Genomic DNA, 16,455 nt, shown 5'->3' with positions numbered 1-16,455 from the left:
GCTCTATTCCAATATACAAAAGACTTCATGCCATATTGTTCGACAAATTATGTGATCAATTTTGCGGTTGACACTAAAGCAAATTAAAGACGTCAATATCAAATCTGTTAAAGTGCAAACTTAAGTAGAACCCAAAAAAGGTCGCAGAAACTTGCATAGCGATGCGTTAATGCAAGAGTTTAAAGGCAAGAAGCTCAAAAAGCTTCATTTACATTTCATTTCATACCGAGGACAGTATGAACTAGGGCGAAAATATTGATTCAAATATCGATTCAGAAAAATATCGCGATACTGTATCTGGTGATATTTTATTATTAGTGGTATTTATAAAACTACCAAGGCGATATTTAATTAATTATTTAAAAACAAACATGTAGTTCGGTCTTACTTTAGTTTTCCACTTAAATCAGGGTTGTCAAAGGACCGGACAAGATAAGAATTTATTAAACACACTAAAACTAACTTTAAAAATGTAACTTTTTAAGATTGCTATGAATAAAAACAGGCAGGAGTATTATTTCAGAATAAATCAACTTAAAACTTAAATAACTTTCAATATTTTACTCTCCATAAAAATATATTCTGTCAGAATTATACAAGTTAGAAATGAGCACAAGATAACATCGGGCCATAAATAACAAAATAGAATGACCTGGAGGGCCGGATAGAATTACCCAGTGGGTTGGATCCGGCCCCCAGGCTTCGACTTTGACACATGCCACTTAAATGTTTTTTAAATGACCAAAATAAAAAGCACTATCAATTTGATTGGATAAAATCAACTTGTTAATGAAATACAGTTGTGATGCTTAATGTTCTGATCATTAAATACTTTTTTTTTTACAATTTCACTTTTGTAAAAAAAATATATTTATATTCAGATAATTCTTATACCATAATAATAATAATAATAATAATAATAAAAAGCTTGCTTTCTTTTTACCCGCGGTTGATTTCACTTGATATAGACGATATTTACACATTGTCCAGTCAGAGCTGCGGAAGGCCGGCGATTTACCCTGCGGCCGCCCAGCTGTCGCCCGATTACACAAAATAGCGTCATCTTTGCCTGGCCCTGGACTGCGACTTCCAAAGATGCCTGGGCGGCTACCGATCAATGTCAACTTTTAGGAAAAAAATCGTCCGTAAAATTTCAACTTCTTCTTTTTACCTCCATGCGCTTCCCGATTACAAACCTCGCCTTGTGCCCACCAGACAAATTTGCTGAAAAACGTGCATTTATGTTGCAGTGCAGTGGCATTTTATGATATGTGACCATAGTCTTAACATATATAAAAAAAAAAAAAATGTTTTTTAGACTCATAGAGCAAAAAATCTTTAAGGACTTGACTAAAAACTGTAGGTAGATGGAAGCAGGTTATTTCTCCACTCACATTCTTTGTTTGAGCTTATTTCTGGGCCTTCCCATTGGCTTTGCATATCGACGTTTGATCTGATCGGCCTTCTTGTGCAGTAGTTTCTTCTCATTCTCCTTTGGCCTGCAGACTTGGCAGATCCAGGTTCCTGGAGTGTGTCCAAGGGAGAAATAAAAAAGAAAAAAAAATGAAAAAGAAGCATTTGGGAGGGTTCATCAATTCAGAAGATGGAGAATTCATTTATTCAAAACATTTTCTTTGACTTAAAGTGCTGGCAGGAATCCCGCCAGCTCACAATGACAATCAATTACTCAGCACAAAGCTAAAATCCATAAGAAAAACACAGGGTCAATTCACTACCCAAAGAAATAGACTTCATGTCAGCTTATTGAGCTAACTATGTGACTGGTATGAATTGCCTGCCAAGTATCTTATGTGCGCCACCATTAAAAACCTCAATGCGGGGTCAGAACAGTACAGATAGCACATGTCCCTGAGGATGGCGGTATAATGTGATGTGCATGCAAAGCTCTAACAAGTCCCTGCTTCTCTGTGTGCTGAGTGACAGCCTCCAACAGCCTGTGAAGAAAAGCCTTTGAATTGACAGCAGAAAGGGGGAAACAGAGGAGGCAGACAGTGTAAACACCTCACCTTTTGGCATTCTTGAAAGCGGAGGATCGCAGCACTCCATGTGAAAGCCCCGATCGCATGAATCGCAGAACAGCATCTCCTCCTGAAAAAAGGGGAGCAGTGGGCATGTTTGCCAGATGTCCCGGTTGCATTGCATGCAACACCCGTTTGTCATTTAAAATCTTTTTTATTTCTAATCTCAATTGTGCTGGAAAGGCTTTACAAATTTCCACAAATCCTTGGGGGGTAGTGCAGAATGGGATCAACCTTCATAACCAAACGGCGATACGGGAGGTACTCACGGCGTTTTTGCCCTGGATCCGGCAGGAGCTGCAGGTTTTGCATTCGATGCACTGCCATCGCAGCTTCTTCACGTTTGAGGTCAAGTCAGGGGAAAACTTCAGACATGATGGATGCCCTTCAGAAGCAATAAAAGACACAAACACACACAGGCCTTGCTTATACTGAGCCCACTGAGTAAACAAGCTGGAGATAATGCTTCCCATCTATTTGCACGGCAAAGTTAAATATTAACGTGTTATGGCATGAAAAACAATGCCGGGTCTGTGTGTCCACAACCTCCTCCCCCTCTTCCACAACTTGTGTCTAAAAACAGTATGATCAAACATCTGAGCCGCTAATTACAGATAATTTGATCTTAATGAGGCAGAAACAGTAGCAGCACTCTTTCTAATGGAAGCCGATCCATGAAAGTCATGTAAAAGCTCGCCTTCCCCCTCACCCGGCTCCCTCTCATGGTTGTAAAACAGCTGTTTTACAGTGAGAGCACAATTTGTGTACACTACAAGTGGTTAATGAAAACCACCTCGGCACTACTTAGTCAAATTTGAGCTATAAAAATGTCACCGAGAGAACAATTCCTTACGGCATTTAAAATAATTGTTCAAATATAAATGGCTCCTCGGTAGAGGTGCTTTTAGGTTTTTTTTTACTTTACGGGCAGTTCTGCTTGGAACAAAAGAACACAGAGGCAAATGCCAACAATCTACAGAGGGGGAAAAGCTTGATCTTTGCACACCTAGAACCACTCTCTTTCAGAATATGAACTAAGTGAAAATGACTTTCAGGCTTTAACAGCTCCTTGGTGCTTTTGTCCCTCTGAAGGTTGCAGTCAGATCGCTCTGATGATCGTTTCTTAACATCAATTTAAGATGTTGAGGATTAAATAACAAGCTTGAATAGATTATGTGTTTTTGTTAGGTGTGTGAGAAAATCAGTTCAGTGAAATATCGCGATATTTTATTTGGCAATACTTGTATCGATTTAAAATACTGCCATGGTTATATTTAATTAATCGTTTAAAAACAAATGTAGTTCAGTGACTTACTTTTGTTTTCCACTTAAATATTTCCAAAATTAAAATGTGATTAAATATATCGGGGTACGTATTGCATCATGACAAGTATTAAGATATGTATCGTATCATGACAACTGTATCGAGATAGGTATCGTATCATGAGAACTGTATCGAGATGTATCATGACAGGTGTAACAAGATACGTATTGTAACATGACACGTGTAACGAGATAAGCATCGTATCATGATACCTGTATTGCAATACGTATTGTATCATGAAATGTGTATCAAGATACCTATTGTATCATGACTCCTGTATCGAGGTATGCATTGTTTTATGACACCTGTATCAAGATAAGTATAGTAACATGACATGTGTAGTGAGATTCGTATTGCATCATGAAACGTGTATCTCAATATGTATTGTATCATGAAACGCATATCATGATTTGTATTGCATCATGACACGTGTATCGAGATATGTATTTTATCATGAAACGTGTATCGAGATATGTTTTGTTTCATGACCTGTGTAAAGAGATAAGTATTGCATCATGACACATGTAACAAGATTCGTATTTTATCATTACACATGTATCGAAATACGTATTGTATCATGAAACGTGTATCGAGATACGTATTGTATCATGAAACCTGTATTGAGATACGCATTTTATTATGACACGTGTATACAGGTTTATATTGTATCGTGACATGTGTAATAAGATTTGTATTTTATCATTACACATGTATCACAATACACTTTGTATAATGAAACAGGTACTGAGATACGTATTTTTTTCATGAAACGTGTATCGAGATATGTTTTGTATCATAACCTGTGTACGGAGATAAGTATTGCATCATGACACATGTATCGAGATACATGTTGTATCATGACACGTATATCGGGATACGTATTGCATCACCAGACTCTTGCCAATACACACCTCTAGTTTTTGCCTTAAATAAATATGAAGGGTTATGATGTTTTTTTGGTGATTTGACAGTATCGTTAATAGAAAAAGCAATAAATAATTCAGAGTATTAGGGAAAAAAAATTCTATGTGCAAACAATAATTAGGTCATGTCTTTACACAAAGGTTTGCTGAAGCTCATTCAATCCATTGCAGCCTAAAAAGCACACTAAACATGAGAACAAACAGCCTGTCGACAGCTTCAAAACAGTTTACTCAGGTAGGAGGGCTGTGTGCACTGAGTGTTTGTCAAAGTGTTTGTCTTTTAGGACATGTTATGAATTCAACTTAAGTAATGATGAAGTGACTTTAATGGAAGTTAGAGCAGAATACTTTCAGTCTTATATGCAAAAATTGAAGTTTTTCAAACGGTTTCTCCTCTTTTGTTATAAATAAAAGCGTCCTTTCTGACATCAGTTTCTTACAGTATGTTTTGGATGTATACAAAGGGATGCTACTTACCACTGCTTCCACAGTCTGCACAGGACAGCAGCTCCTCTGCTCTCTTGTCCCGATTGGACTCTTTTGTTCCGAGACAGAAACTGCATATTGGGATGGGGTCGACCCGGAGCTGAGTGGGAAGGCAGACGTTAAAAAGCGTTAATGTTAAAAAGCCGTTTCTTAGACATCTCACTTTCTAAACTCGCTGGAGTATGGTGTCCCTTGGTTTGGGGCACAAAAAGATAAAGCTAGTTTGAGGATTTAATGAGGAGGCTGCAAATATATCAACTGGAAGCAGAAGCTCGGAGAATGAAAAGAAAAAGAGCTGAGTCTTCACAGACTAGAAATGAATAATATATTAATCTCATCCTCAGAGATATGCTGCGTTTGAGATCCACCTCCTTTATCCTCTCCATCTGAATGTGTAAGTGATCTTGGGTAATCGTAGTTTAAGGGCTTAATCCAATTCTTAAAGCTTGCTCTCCAGCATGAAAGGATTAACTAGCATGTAATCAAATTACCTCAATCATATAACATACACTCATTGTTGCTGCCGTGATCCATTGTAAATGTTGTGAACAAACACTCATTTAAGGGCTTATGGGCGAGTTCAGAGGTTTAGGAGGACTCCCAAATAGATCAAGGGGTGGAGGGGGCATTCTGGGTAGCATTACTTTATACTGTTACCAGTACAGGCTGATCTCAGGGGGACGCTTTTACTTCCTTTTGTTGACTTTACATGCGGTATCCCTTTCAAAAGCCCCAGGGAGGGCAAGAAGAACACGCTGCTGAAAGTCCAGAACAGAAAAACAACTCTTGACTGGGTGTGACCATAAATAACCCACCTCATCATTAGTTTACACACTCAGGCCTTCCCAATTGACTAGAGCCTTGAACTGTACTCCAGGGATGGGCATAATTAGTTCCTGGTTTCTGTGACGCAGATCACCAACCGAATTTGCATCTTCCAAATCACCACTGGTGTTGACCTGCAGATGGCCTTTTGCTAAATCAGGAGGGATCTTTCATTCTTTTTTTTTTCTTGCCTCTCATTTGTCAGCAAACACAAGGCACGAGTGCACTTTCAATCTGTCACACCATCCAAATGAACCCCCAGGGGGAGGTGCTGAAGTGATGCAGCAGCGATTTGGTCATTGTTCCTCGTTGCTTTAATTCGTTGTGCGGGTGAGAGGAGGTGGTTTGCTGCCACATCGATGATTACTTCATTTTCCGATCTGACGGGTCAATATTTGATCGCATCTTTGAGTTGGAGCCGTTAAAAAGCCAAAAAGTCCCGAATGGGGCCAAAAAGAAATCAAAAGAAGCCTGATGTTATGGATTACAATAAAACAAACGTAAAGCTACGTTGGGAACAACTTTCAATGAAAAGTCTAAGTAAATGTGAATTTTGGTCAGAACTTTTGTGTTTTTGTGACCGTTTTCAGGCTCTACAAAACACTAGGCCTGGGTATCACCAGTAATTTCCAGAATTTTCTATTCACCAGAGCCTGGATCAATTCCGATTTTTTTTTTTCCTGATTCTTTCGATCTACTCTATTCAATTCAGTTTACACGGTTTACACATTCGTTCAGAAATACTTTGAAAGTCTATATAAGTTTTGAAGATATTTATATTAATCTGATACAGTTCACGTACTGTAAAAAATATTAGTGAAATTACAATTAGATTGTTTATACCATACAGTGTTACATGGATTCTCAAACGGAGAAGCTCCAAGAATTGTTCTGCTTCTCCGTAAGGGCGTTTCAGTTTGGCCACTAGGTGACGATCATGCTACAGCATTACATCTTATTCCAGAAGAAGAAGAAGAAAGTATGAGCAAAAAACTATTCCTTAGACCACAAATGACTATTTAAAAATATTTCCTTGAAAGAGTTTGGAAAATTCATGCCTGTGAGTAAATAAAAATGTTAACTTAGTTAGCAATGCATGTTCAGGTCGACTAAGCGTTAGCATTAACCGTCCTATGGGAAATCCCATTTTACGTTAGCATCAAGCTATTGGACTTTAGCTTTATGCGCTAGATTGACCTCTACTTTTATGGATTGATTATTAATCTATTAAGATTAGATTGATTCAGACCGATTAATCGATTTTATCAACCCAATCCTACAATACACCAGGTTTAACTGACCAATCAGAGAGTCCAATTTGATGGCGTCGCTGAATGGCCTTCTTTTTAATTGTTCTTTTTGATTAGATTAAAAATTGTTCAGGAAGGACAAATTAATAATTGCAATTTGTGCAGCCGGAATTATATATATATATAAGTCTTTGATATTTCAGAAAAAAAGCTTTTTCTTGAAAGAAAAACCCTGAAGCAAGATTCTGGAGATTTGCACCGCTTTGACAGTCTCTTCCAACTTTAGGTGGCGGTCTGGCGGACATGCGCTAGTAAATAGTAGAAATGGAAAAAAAAAGAAGAAGCCCCTCCCTGCTTGTCCAGTGTGAACACCCTGGGCTAAATGCACATTTAGCATGTTCTTGAAACTAGCTCAAAGGATAACTGTAGACATTAAAGCTTCACGTGCCTAGAATTCAATTTACATCATTCTCTAAGTAGTTTTGTGATAATGTTTACATTTTTTTACTGTAAATAGAAGATTTTAACATTTTATGCTGTTTATCTGCAAAGTGCAAAGGTCTGTTAGTTGAGTGATCGTTAAAGGTCATACAGGGCAAGTTTTATTCCTTGACAGCCAATTTCTGTTATCAGACTTTAGTGCGTTTGAGCAGATAGCCTCTGCTATTACTGGAAAGCTTTCACTTCCAGTCAAGATGCTAAACAAACAGACGCACATCAACAAGTCTGGAAATATTTACTTTTCGATCATATAACGCCTGTGATGACTGGAGAACTTTTTGAGGGCTCTCAGTAGAAGTTATCTAAAACTTCCCCCCGTGATGGAAATCCTTTTTTTTTAATGTGGTTTCCCAACACACTGTCTGCAGTCAGAGCAATGAAGTCTGTTCCTGGAAGTGGATTAATTTCCATTAGGAATATTTTTAGGTCTGGTGATAAAAATCAATACCAATTTGGAATCTGTGCGGGGCCAAAAAGAAACGAGAAAAACAGCGAGACAAACGCGGCTGAAGAGATGCTGATGATTTACTTGGGGATTCTAAATTAAGTACATTACAGGAAATTATGCTGCTTCAAAAGAGCAGGCTGTCCTGAGCGAGGGGGTGGGGTCCTATTAGAGCGTTGCTGGTAGAAAGAGAGCAAGCTCAAGTGGTTGCATAACACAGCAGGAAAAAAAAAAAAAAACCTCATTCCTCGCCTTTGTTCCTGCCAGAGTCTTTTCAGAATCTAATAAACTCTAAACCAAGACTGCTCTTCTTTTCCCTTTAAACCTCTCTTATTCTCACTGTTTTGGTGCCTGCACAACCGAGCATCCTTTGAAGTAAATGTTAAACCTGAAGTGTTTGGGGGGGTGATGTCATCAGGCTGGGAGCAATAGGTTGAAATGTTCCAAATGGAAAACAGCGGGCCTTTCCTCAACTATGAGAATCGGTGGAGGACGCTATGTCTCTAAACACTTCTCGGTTTCACTTTTGGCCTGACCACAGATGCAGTCAGAGTTGTGGCTGCAGTATCAAGGTGTCGCTTCCTGATTATTCACTGCGAAACTGCTGAAGAGCAGGGCCATGTCGATGCAGCTGCAGAACTGATGCAAAAAAAGTTTTTTTTTTTTTAAGAGTTTGCACCCACTTTTATTTTTATCAAACACTATTCTGGTGAATGTTGTTGAGCTTGATGGAAAAGTATGAGTCAGCGGTGCAGAGGCAAACAGCAGAAACAATTGAACCTGTGAGTTTGTTTACATGGTTCCATTTCCTCTCCGGGGCGTCTCGACTTGCACATAGGTCAGAACCTGAACTCCAGTCTGAGAATATTGGGTCTTCCCTTTCACAACACACGCAAATGACCAATAAAATATTCTGATTCTCCTCGCTGATGCTTTGGAACTGGCAAGACAAGTGGCCACATCCTCTAAGGTCATTAGGCTAGAGTTACATAACCTGTGGGAAGCCTACAGCAGACTGCCTACCACACACTGTCAGCATGACTGTCAGATTATCTAAGCGCTCTTACTTTGGAAACCAACTTTTAGGGAGACTAGCTTTTTAACTTTAATTTGAAATTCCAGTGACATAAGAACATCTGCTTCAAATGTGGATCAGTTTACCTGGTCTCGTTCGTGTGGGAGGAGCGTCACCGATGACAGGAGCAAGGGGGAAGCACTTGGACACCTGGAGCTCCTTCCCTCCACGTCGCCATGGCTGAACTTATACCTGGGGCCGTTCTTCAACAATCTGCCGTTATTGACGGACCGCTTTGCCGCCAGTCGCAATCTCTGCCGGAAAGCGGGGTTATCGACAACGTTTGATAGGTCGTCCTGATTCCTCAGATAGCGTTCGATGTTCTTCAGCGAGGAGCCGTGGGTATCATCCAGACCATCGATGGCCCTCTTAAGTATTTTATTCCAATCGATGTGGCGCAGGTCGCTCGAACTCCATATAGAATCCTTTGATGGCACGGATGTGTTCGCAGGCAAGACCGATCCCAGTCGACCTGGGTTTCCGGGGTCCTTGTAGGAGGTGCTCCCCTTATTTGTAACCTTGAGGATAGAGCCATCAAGAACGCTTAATTCCAACTGCTCGAGGATGGTCTTCTTGTCCAGTCCATGCAGCGTGGCCACCGCATGGCAAATCCTTTCCTCCGAGGGCCTTTGCTTCTGCCGTTTGATTTTCTGTATTGCTTCAAGAATCCACTCCGTGTACAGAGGGTTTGCAAGTTTTACCATGATTGAGCAATGAACTTCAAAAATGTGCGATCCATAAAGGTTCCCCCTTTCTGCAGGTGAAAACTGGGTACATCCACATCCTCAAGAAGAGGTTATGTTCCATGGAAGCATCCACATACACTTTTTTTTTCTCAATTCCAGGTGAACTCGAGGAAAAAGTAGTAAAAAAAAAAAAAAAAAAGTAAATTCCACACTGGTAAAAATCAGATGACTGGAAACTTTAATAAAATCCCAGATTAAATCTGAAAAAAGAAGAAATCGCGTTTTAATCACATTAACATATGTATCTTTTTTAATAATATTGGGTGAAAAGGCTAAGCCATAGGAATGCAGGACTTTTTAAGATGTGCCAAAACATGAGAAACAGATGGATAAAAACAGATGCAGGCGCTGTCATGGCCGCTAAAGAAACCGGAGTGACTTAATCCATAGTCTGACACCCTAATCCACACAGTAAAACAGATGTCCAATTTCAAAGGGACTATTTTTTCCAAGAACAGCGAGTTTTTATGCGCCATGACAGGCAACTAGAAACTTCCACGGACTTCAAGAAAAAGTAGTAAGCTTTCGTCGACAGATAAGCATAAAAAAGGGATTTAAACCTAGCAAGTTTAAAATTATCCACCCGAAACATTTTTTTTAAACGTAGGAATTTTCATTAAAAGAGTTTAAGCGTTACGACACTTTTGACAGCTCGACGTCCGACAAACTGCTTTTTAATGACACGAGAATAATCAACGCTCACTTCCTGACAGCTGCTGCCGGACGCTGGAGGCACGTCTGCAAACCCCACGCAGCCGCTCGGCGACGACAGGAACCGCTCGGAACTACGTAAACGAGCCCCGGAGTTGGCGTTCCGCTGAGTTGAACCTCTAAATCACAGTGTTGCCAGCATAACTGATGTCACCTAAACAGTCGCCATTTTGTTACAATGTTGTAGTTTACATGAATCCGACATGACGCTGATTACAATCCAATGGAGTCTCATTAAACCTTACCTACACTAATGTGCCCTCCCTAGCAACTTCAATATTGGCTGTAAAGACAAGATCTGATTTCTGGTTTGATAAAGCGCGTGTCAATCTTTATGTATGAGCTCACTCTAAGCGGCACGCCACTGGCTGTATGATCTGTCACTTCACTCGATTGACCCGCCTCTTAAGGTGCCCCCGGGAGATAAATCGATACAGCGCTACCTCGAGCACCGGTAAAACGGGATCTTACGGACCAAACCGAGCCCGCGGGTCGTTATTACGTGAAAAATACACAAACAGACAAAAATCACACCGAGTGGCAACAACAAGGAGATAAATACCAGCGCTCAGTTTGACGCCATCAAACACCAGCCCACCTTTACTCAGATTCCTCCTTGAAACAGTTGGTTACACTTGAGAGTGATTTGAATCATTTTGGACTTTAATTGGCTGTTTGCTAAATCTATCATTTGTTTGCATAAACCGATAAAACTCAGATTTTTATTTAAAGGGGAAAGTTACAATTAAATAAATATATGTTTTTTAAAAACACGCACACACAAGTGTTCAGTACTAAATAAATTAAAATGTTCCGAAGCTTTCGTCCCTTTTCTGTTTTTCATTTTTCCCCCTCCTGGTATTTAACACTCAACGCACATTTTTCAGCACAGAAAATAAAAATAAATAATGCGAGCGGAATTATAAACGTCCCGTGCAATGTTAGTATGACCTCTTTATCACCATCAACTATCAAATATCAGGACAAATAGTGTGCCCTGGAGGAGAAAGAGATTTCCAGCGGGGAATACAAGTTAACACAGCGGCTCTTTCATCACAGCTTCTCAATTATGTACCGCTAGTTTTTCCTCTTTTTTTTTTAAACCGAGCTTCCATTTCTCAGCTTCATCTCCCTCTCGTTTTCCAGATGATCCGAGGGAAACGCTACACCTCGGAGCATTTGAGCGCGCGCGACAAACAATAAATTAACGCCAAGTTTCGTTGCAGCGACGACATCGAAACTGAAGAGAGAAAAAAATATATATATTTATCCGCTGGTAGTTTTACCTCTTCAAGTTTTTCCCCCCTTCGGATACTCCTCCTTATTATCACGTCGAAGAATAAACGTGAAGGCGACATATCCGAGCGAATTGGTGGGATTTGGTGTCTTAGAGCGAGGGCTGGAAAGCTTGCGACGAGACATGGAGAGGACCTGATAACAACTAATTGAAAGGTTAATCTACATAGCAGCCTGTGACAAAGTGGGACCCTCCCCCTTCTTCTTCTTCCACTGTAGACATCCCTACTTCAGTGTAGTGGAGCGGACCGTCGCCCCTTTAGTGCGCTCCTACAAAGATATTGTCAATTTCACCCCCCCAAACCCAATCCTCACGTCCACTGATGAGCCAAGAGGGACGCGTTCACACTTTAGGTTTTTAGTGGATCAGCCTCTGCAGGCTGCAGAACATTTTTACATAACATGACATAAACACCCTGTGGGCATTTTTCAACTTCCTCTGATTTAAAGACCCACTTCAAGGGAAATTGAGCTTTTAACATGTTTTTCTTGTGGCATTTTTCCTCATGATGTAAAGAAAGTTAAGCTAAAGCTTGCATTTTCGATTATTTATTTATTCAAATTGCTGTGATACAGGAGGAGATGAAAAAAAGTCTGGTCGATAAAGTCTTGTAGTTGTGATGTAGAAGCTACAAGAGGGCGGGGCCATAAGTTCCCTGCCCCTGAAAGACCTGGCTAATGACAAGATGGCACCTGACATCATCATCCTGAAGTTAAAATTTTACAACTTAACCTAACCAAAATTGTAAATACAACTTGGGACAAGTCAGACCTGACTAGAAAACAAGGTCCCGGCTGAAAGCCACTGAAATGAACTTCCTTCGGAGGAAGGCTGGGTGCTCCCTTAGCGATATGAGAAGCTCGGACATCCGGAGAGAACTCGGAGTAGAGCCCTGCTCCTCCATATCAATCGGAGCCAGTTGAGGTGTCTCGGGCATCTGGTCCGGATGCTTCCTCAACACCTCCCAGGGGAGGTGTACCAGGCATGTCCCACTGAGTGGAGGCCAGACCCAGGACATACTGGAGAGACTACGTCTCTGTTAGCCTAGCTGGAGGAAGTGGCCAGGGAAAGGGAAGTCTAGGCATCTTTGCTTGGACTGCCACCTGGCTCTTTTCTTGGCCCCATGCACCATTAAGTTTACAGCTAGAGTTAGGGTTAGGTACGTGCGATCCACAGTAAAATGTAGCTTCAGACACAAATAACATACACGGGGTCAATACAGACATCTGTATCTTGGTCACACATATGTGTGGCAAACATGAATTTCTATCAGTTTTTGTGCTTGGTCCACATAAATACATTTGAATAACACAACAATAAAACTTTTAATAACACTTAAAATGCAAAAAAAAAAAACATGAACTGCTAGGTCGCCACTTAGTGTAACGTTTTTTTTCGAGCAATATGGGGATACTGCGACAGACTGGCGACCTGTCCAGGGTGTACCCCACTTTGATCCCAACAGTAGCCAGGATAGGATAAAGCAACCCCACGGGGGACTTCCGGTTCCAATCAAGGACATCCGGTTCTGGATGTTGATGTCTGCGGTCAGGTCCTCTTGCCCTGCTCCGTTCCCAAACTTCCACCTGTAGACTTTTGGATCCATGTACCTTTTTGTTTTCCTCGTCCAAGCTGGCATCTGCCTATAAACTGAACAGCTAAACATTTCTAATATTGCCCGCCATTTTTGTTGCACTGATAATGTTAGGTTGTGAGCTAACAAAGAGCAAGTAAACAGTTGGGTGATGGGAAGAGGGGGTGGGCTCCCCACCAATAGTGCTGCCGACAACTCAGAGGTAACTTTCAAATCAAATTGCCACTCTACAGAAACTATGTCCTATGACAACACAGTTTTTTTGATAGTGAAAAACAAAAACACTGGGAACGCTTTTGATTGGCTCAAAAGAGGATTCGAGTGGGACATACTTCAGTGTAAAAAAACACAGAGTTTTATTATTTTCTTATATAAGTGTTTCTTTCATTTTTTCCAGAGATATTACACATCCTCATCTGTTAATTAACTCCAGGAAACCAAAGATAAAGCCATAATTTTCTCCATTAATGCATATCATTATTATTTTCCTCGCATTAGAAAAGCCAAAAAGCTAATTTTTCATGCAGTTGTACAGATGTAATTACAGAGATAACTGATAACTTCCAATCAGATAAAAAAAACATAAAGAGAGCAATTTTAAAATTTTACAATCTTCATTTGAGTTTTTGTTGTTTGCACTTATTTTCCCCACATCAAATGGACTTTATTGTATCATACTTTTAAATGAAATGTCACACTCCTTTAATATTTAACGATTTCCTGTAATGGATACCTTGACCTTTGGTGTATTTTTTTAATTCATTAATTGAAATAAACCTGAAGATTAAAGCAAAAAAACATTTTTTGAGCCTCCTTTTGAAAACAGGTTAAATAAAAGGCACCCAGACTTGATGCCTTTAGGACCAGTGTTAATGGAGGCCCTGACCAGAAACCTGCCTGTGTCTGGATATAATGAATGCCACCCTGGGCCCCAGCAGGTCCTCCATTGCTGCATGGGTCCAGGGATAATTTGAATTGGAGCATGTGCCATAGCAATCTGCCCATCCCCCTAACTCAATCCCTGCCAACTGCCACACTGGTGTTCACAAACACTGCTGCCCATCTGCGGGGCAAAACACTGGCCAAAGCCCCAATTTACTAGTTTGTTTTGTCTATAATAAATAAAAATATTCGTATATTCACCTAAGTGAGAAAATTTTTCCTATATTCGCTTGAATACTTCCTTAAAGTTAATTTTAGTAAAATGGCGAAATTTCAATAATTGAGGTGAATTAATACTATCTCTATACATATAACTTAAAAACATAACAGGTAGTGACATAAAGTATTGTTGTTGTCATATTTGTTCTTTGAGGGTATTTTTGCATTACTGGGCAAAAAATAAAAGTTTATTGGGGAATGCAAGAGGAAGAAGTTTCCCTATTATGGCATTCATTCTCATTACTTAATCATGGCTCTCTCTTTTTGTGTTTTGCCATCTGTCATCTTGAGAAGCAAATGAACCAGCTGCCATAGAGTGTGATCCTGCCCAATCAGAAATGTGGTTCTTTTCAAAGCGCATCTGTGTGAACCCCCTTTACAAAAAAAAAAATAAATAACAGGGAAAGTGAAACTTAACCCATAAAAAGTATCTTAAAGTTGGTAATAGCATTTTTGGATGGTTGAAAGTTTTTATTTAAATGGTCTTTATTAGCATTTATGCTTAAATGTTGTATTTTTCAGAGTAAAATAGCGATACTCCCTTTCACAATAAAAGTCTAACAAAAAAATTAAACAAGTTTCTTAAAAGGCCATTTTTTTCCCTATGTCACAGTTTTTTGTACCGCAGATTCTGATTTACTCCTAACAAAACACTTGAGACACTGGCCACTGCTTCTTATGGCGAGTGGAAATGGGGGAGGGAAAGGGGCCTCCCTCTGATCCCTCGTCTCCAACCCCCGGCGACAGCACAGCTGGGTTGCAAAGGATCAGCCTAATTTTCGGGTCCCTTTAATGGTTGCTACGAAGACCAATCACTAATCCTTTAAACTGGGGGAAAATGATCTCGCACAGCCCTGCAGCGCCGCCTCAACTCCAAGAGTCCAGCAAGAACATGGAAGGGGGTGGTACTTGAATAGAACCAGAACACTTTGTGATGGACAATCTGAAATTTTCCAAAAGATGTAAACTTGAGATTAGATGGTTAATGACAAAATGTACAAATTTATTGTAATTTTTTTCACATAAGATGACTCATCCAAACATTGGTATTAGGTGGGGGGTATTGTGATAATAATAGTTTATTTTTGAAAACTTAAAGAAATGAATTTTTTTTCAATTATGAAACTTAAAAAAAAAAAAAAAAAAAAGTTTTACTCATTATTGATTTTTTACATCCAAAAATCGAATAAAAACTTGAATATCTTGAAGCCAATACCACTGAATTATGTATATCTCAACATGGTACAAGATTTTTAATTAATTATCCAAACAAATCACAAAACATTTCAGACAGTTTGCTAGAAACGGCTTTCCATTGCTTCATCAGGCTGGCATGCGCTCCAATTTAAGATTTAAAGATATATATATATATATATATATACATACTGTATATACAGGTATATATACAGTATACATGTATTAATATAATTATATACTACATATATATATATATACACTGTATATACAGGTATATATACAGTATACATATATTAATATAATTATATACTACATACACTGCATATACAGGTATATATACAGTATACATGTATTAATATAATTATATACTACATATATATATATATATATATATATATACACTGTATATACAGGTATATACACAGTATATATATATTAATATAATTATATACTACATATGTATATATATGTTTTTATACATAAACATAAATCAATTTATGACGCTATAATTTCCAATCTTGTCGCAATGCTTTGTGGACTAAATACAAAAGTGTACATGTAATTCGAAATTGTGTATGTACAATAAGCATCTTGCTTAAAGAATGTCAAGATTTGATCCATTAGTGAAAGTTTGGCTTTTCTGGGAAGGTGCATCCAACCCTCTTGATGATGACGTTGGCCGCGTAGTGACCCGCCCTGATGCACTCCTCCAGCGGTTGATCTTGGATCAGTGCGGACAGGAATCCTGGGTAAACAGAGGAAAAAGATTAGTCTGGAACAAACACCTAAAACGTGTAATGCTTGGTTTTATTCATCTCATATATCTTAAAGTATTGACATAATATATATTAAACTGTTTTGTACAGATTAAAAACAGTAAC

At 39.2% G+C, this 16,455-nt stretch overlaps 2 protein-coding genes across 8 annotated transcripts in view; both read right to left on the bottom strand.

Annotated features, from left to right (window-relative positions):
• The window catches only part of kat6b (K(lysine) acetyltransferase 6B), a 27,397-nt gene extending 15,460 nt beyond the window's left edge, over positions 1-11,937 (bottom strand). The window contains exons 1-7 of one of the 6 annotated variants that reach the window (XM_024284536.2): positions 10,571-10,755; positions 10,318-10,479; positions 8,955-9,814; positions 4,764-4,872; positions 2,309-2,424; positions 2,028-2,109; positions 1,395-1,524 (exon numbers count right to left, since the gene is read on the bottom strand). In XM_024284536.2, coding sequence (XP_024140304.1) covers positions 1,395-1,524; positions 2,028-2,109; positions 2,309-2,424; positions 4,764-4,872; positions 8,955-9,572 — 1,055 coding nt within the window. In that variant the 5' untranslated portion in view covers positions 9,573-9,814; positions 10,318-10,479; positions 10,571-10,755. The other 5 variants (XM_024284535.2, XM_024284539.2, XM_024284538.2 and 2 more) reach the window with 5 other exon arrangements.
• Positions 11,938-16,003: 4,066 nt separating this feature from the next.
• adkb (adenosine kinase b) overlaps positions 16,004-16,455 on the bottom strand; it is a 140,113-nt gene continuing 139,661 nt past the window's right edge. The window contains exon 11 of one of the 2 annotated variants that reach the window (XM_024285312.2): positions 16,004-16,319. In XM_024285312.2, the coding sequence (XP_024141080.1) occupies positions 16,195-16,319 (125 nt within the window). In that variant the 3' untranslated portion in view covers positions 16,004-16,194. The remainder of the gene's footprint in view (positions 16,320-16,455) is intronic. The other variant, XM_024285311.2, reaches the window with a different exon arrangement.

This window comes from Oryzias melastigma, linkage group LG19 (assembly GCF_002922805.2).
Source record: "Oryzias melastigma strain HK-1 linkage group LG19, ASM292280v2, whole genome shotgun sequence".
NCBI classification, from domain to species: domain Eukaryota; kingdom Metazoa; phylum Chordata; class Actinopteri; order Beloniformes; family Adrianichthyidae; genus Oryzias; species Oryzias melastigma.
The sequence above is the reverse complement of the archived record's forward strand: the minus strand, read 5'-3'. Positions and strand labels throughout refer to the sequence as shown.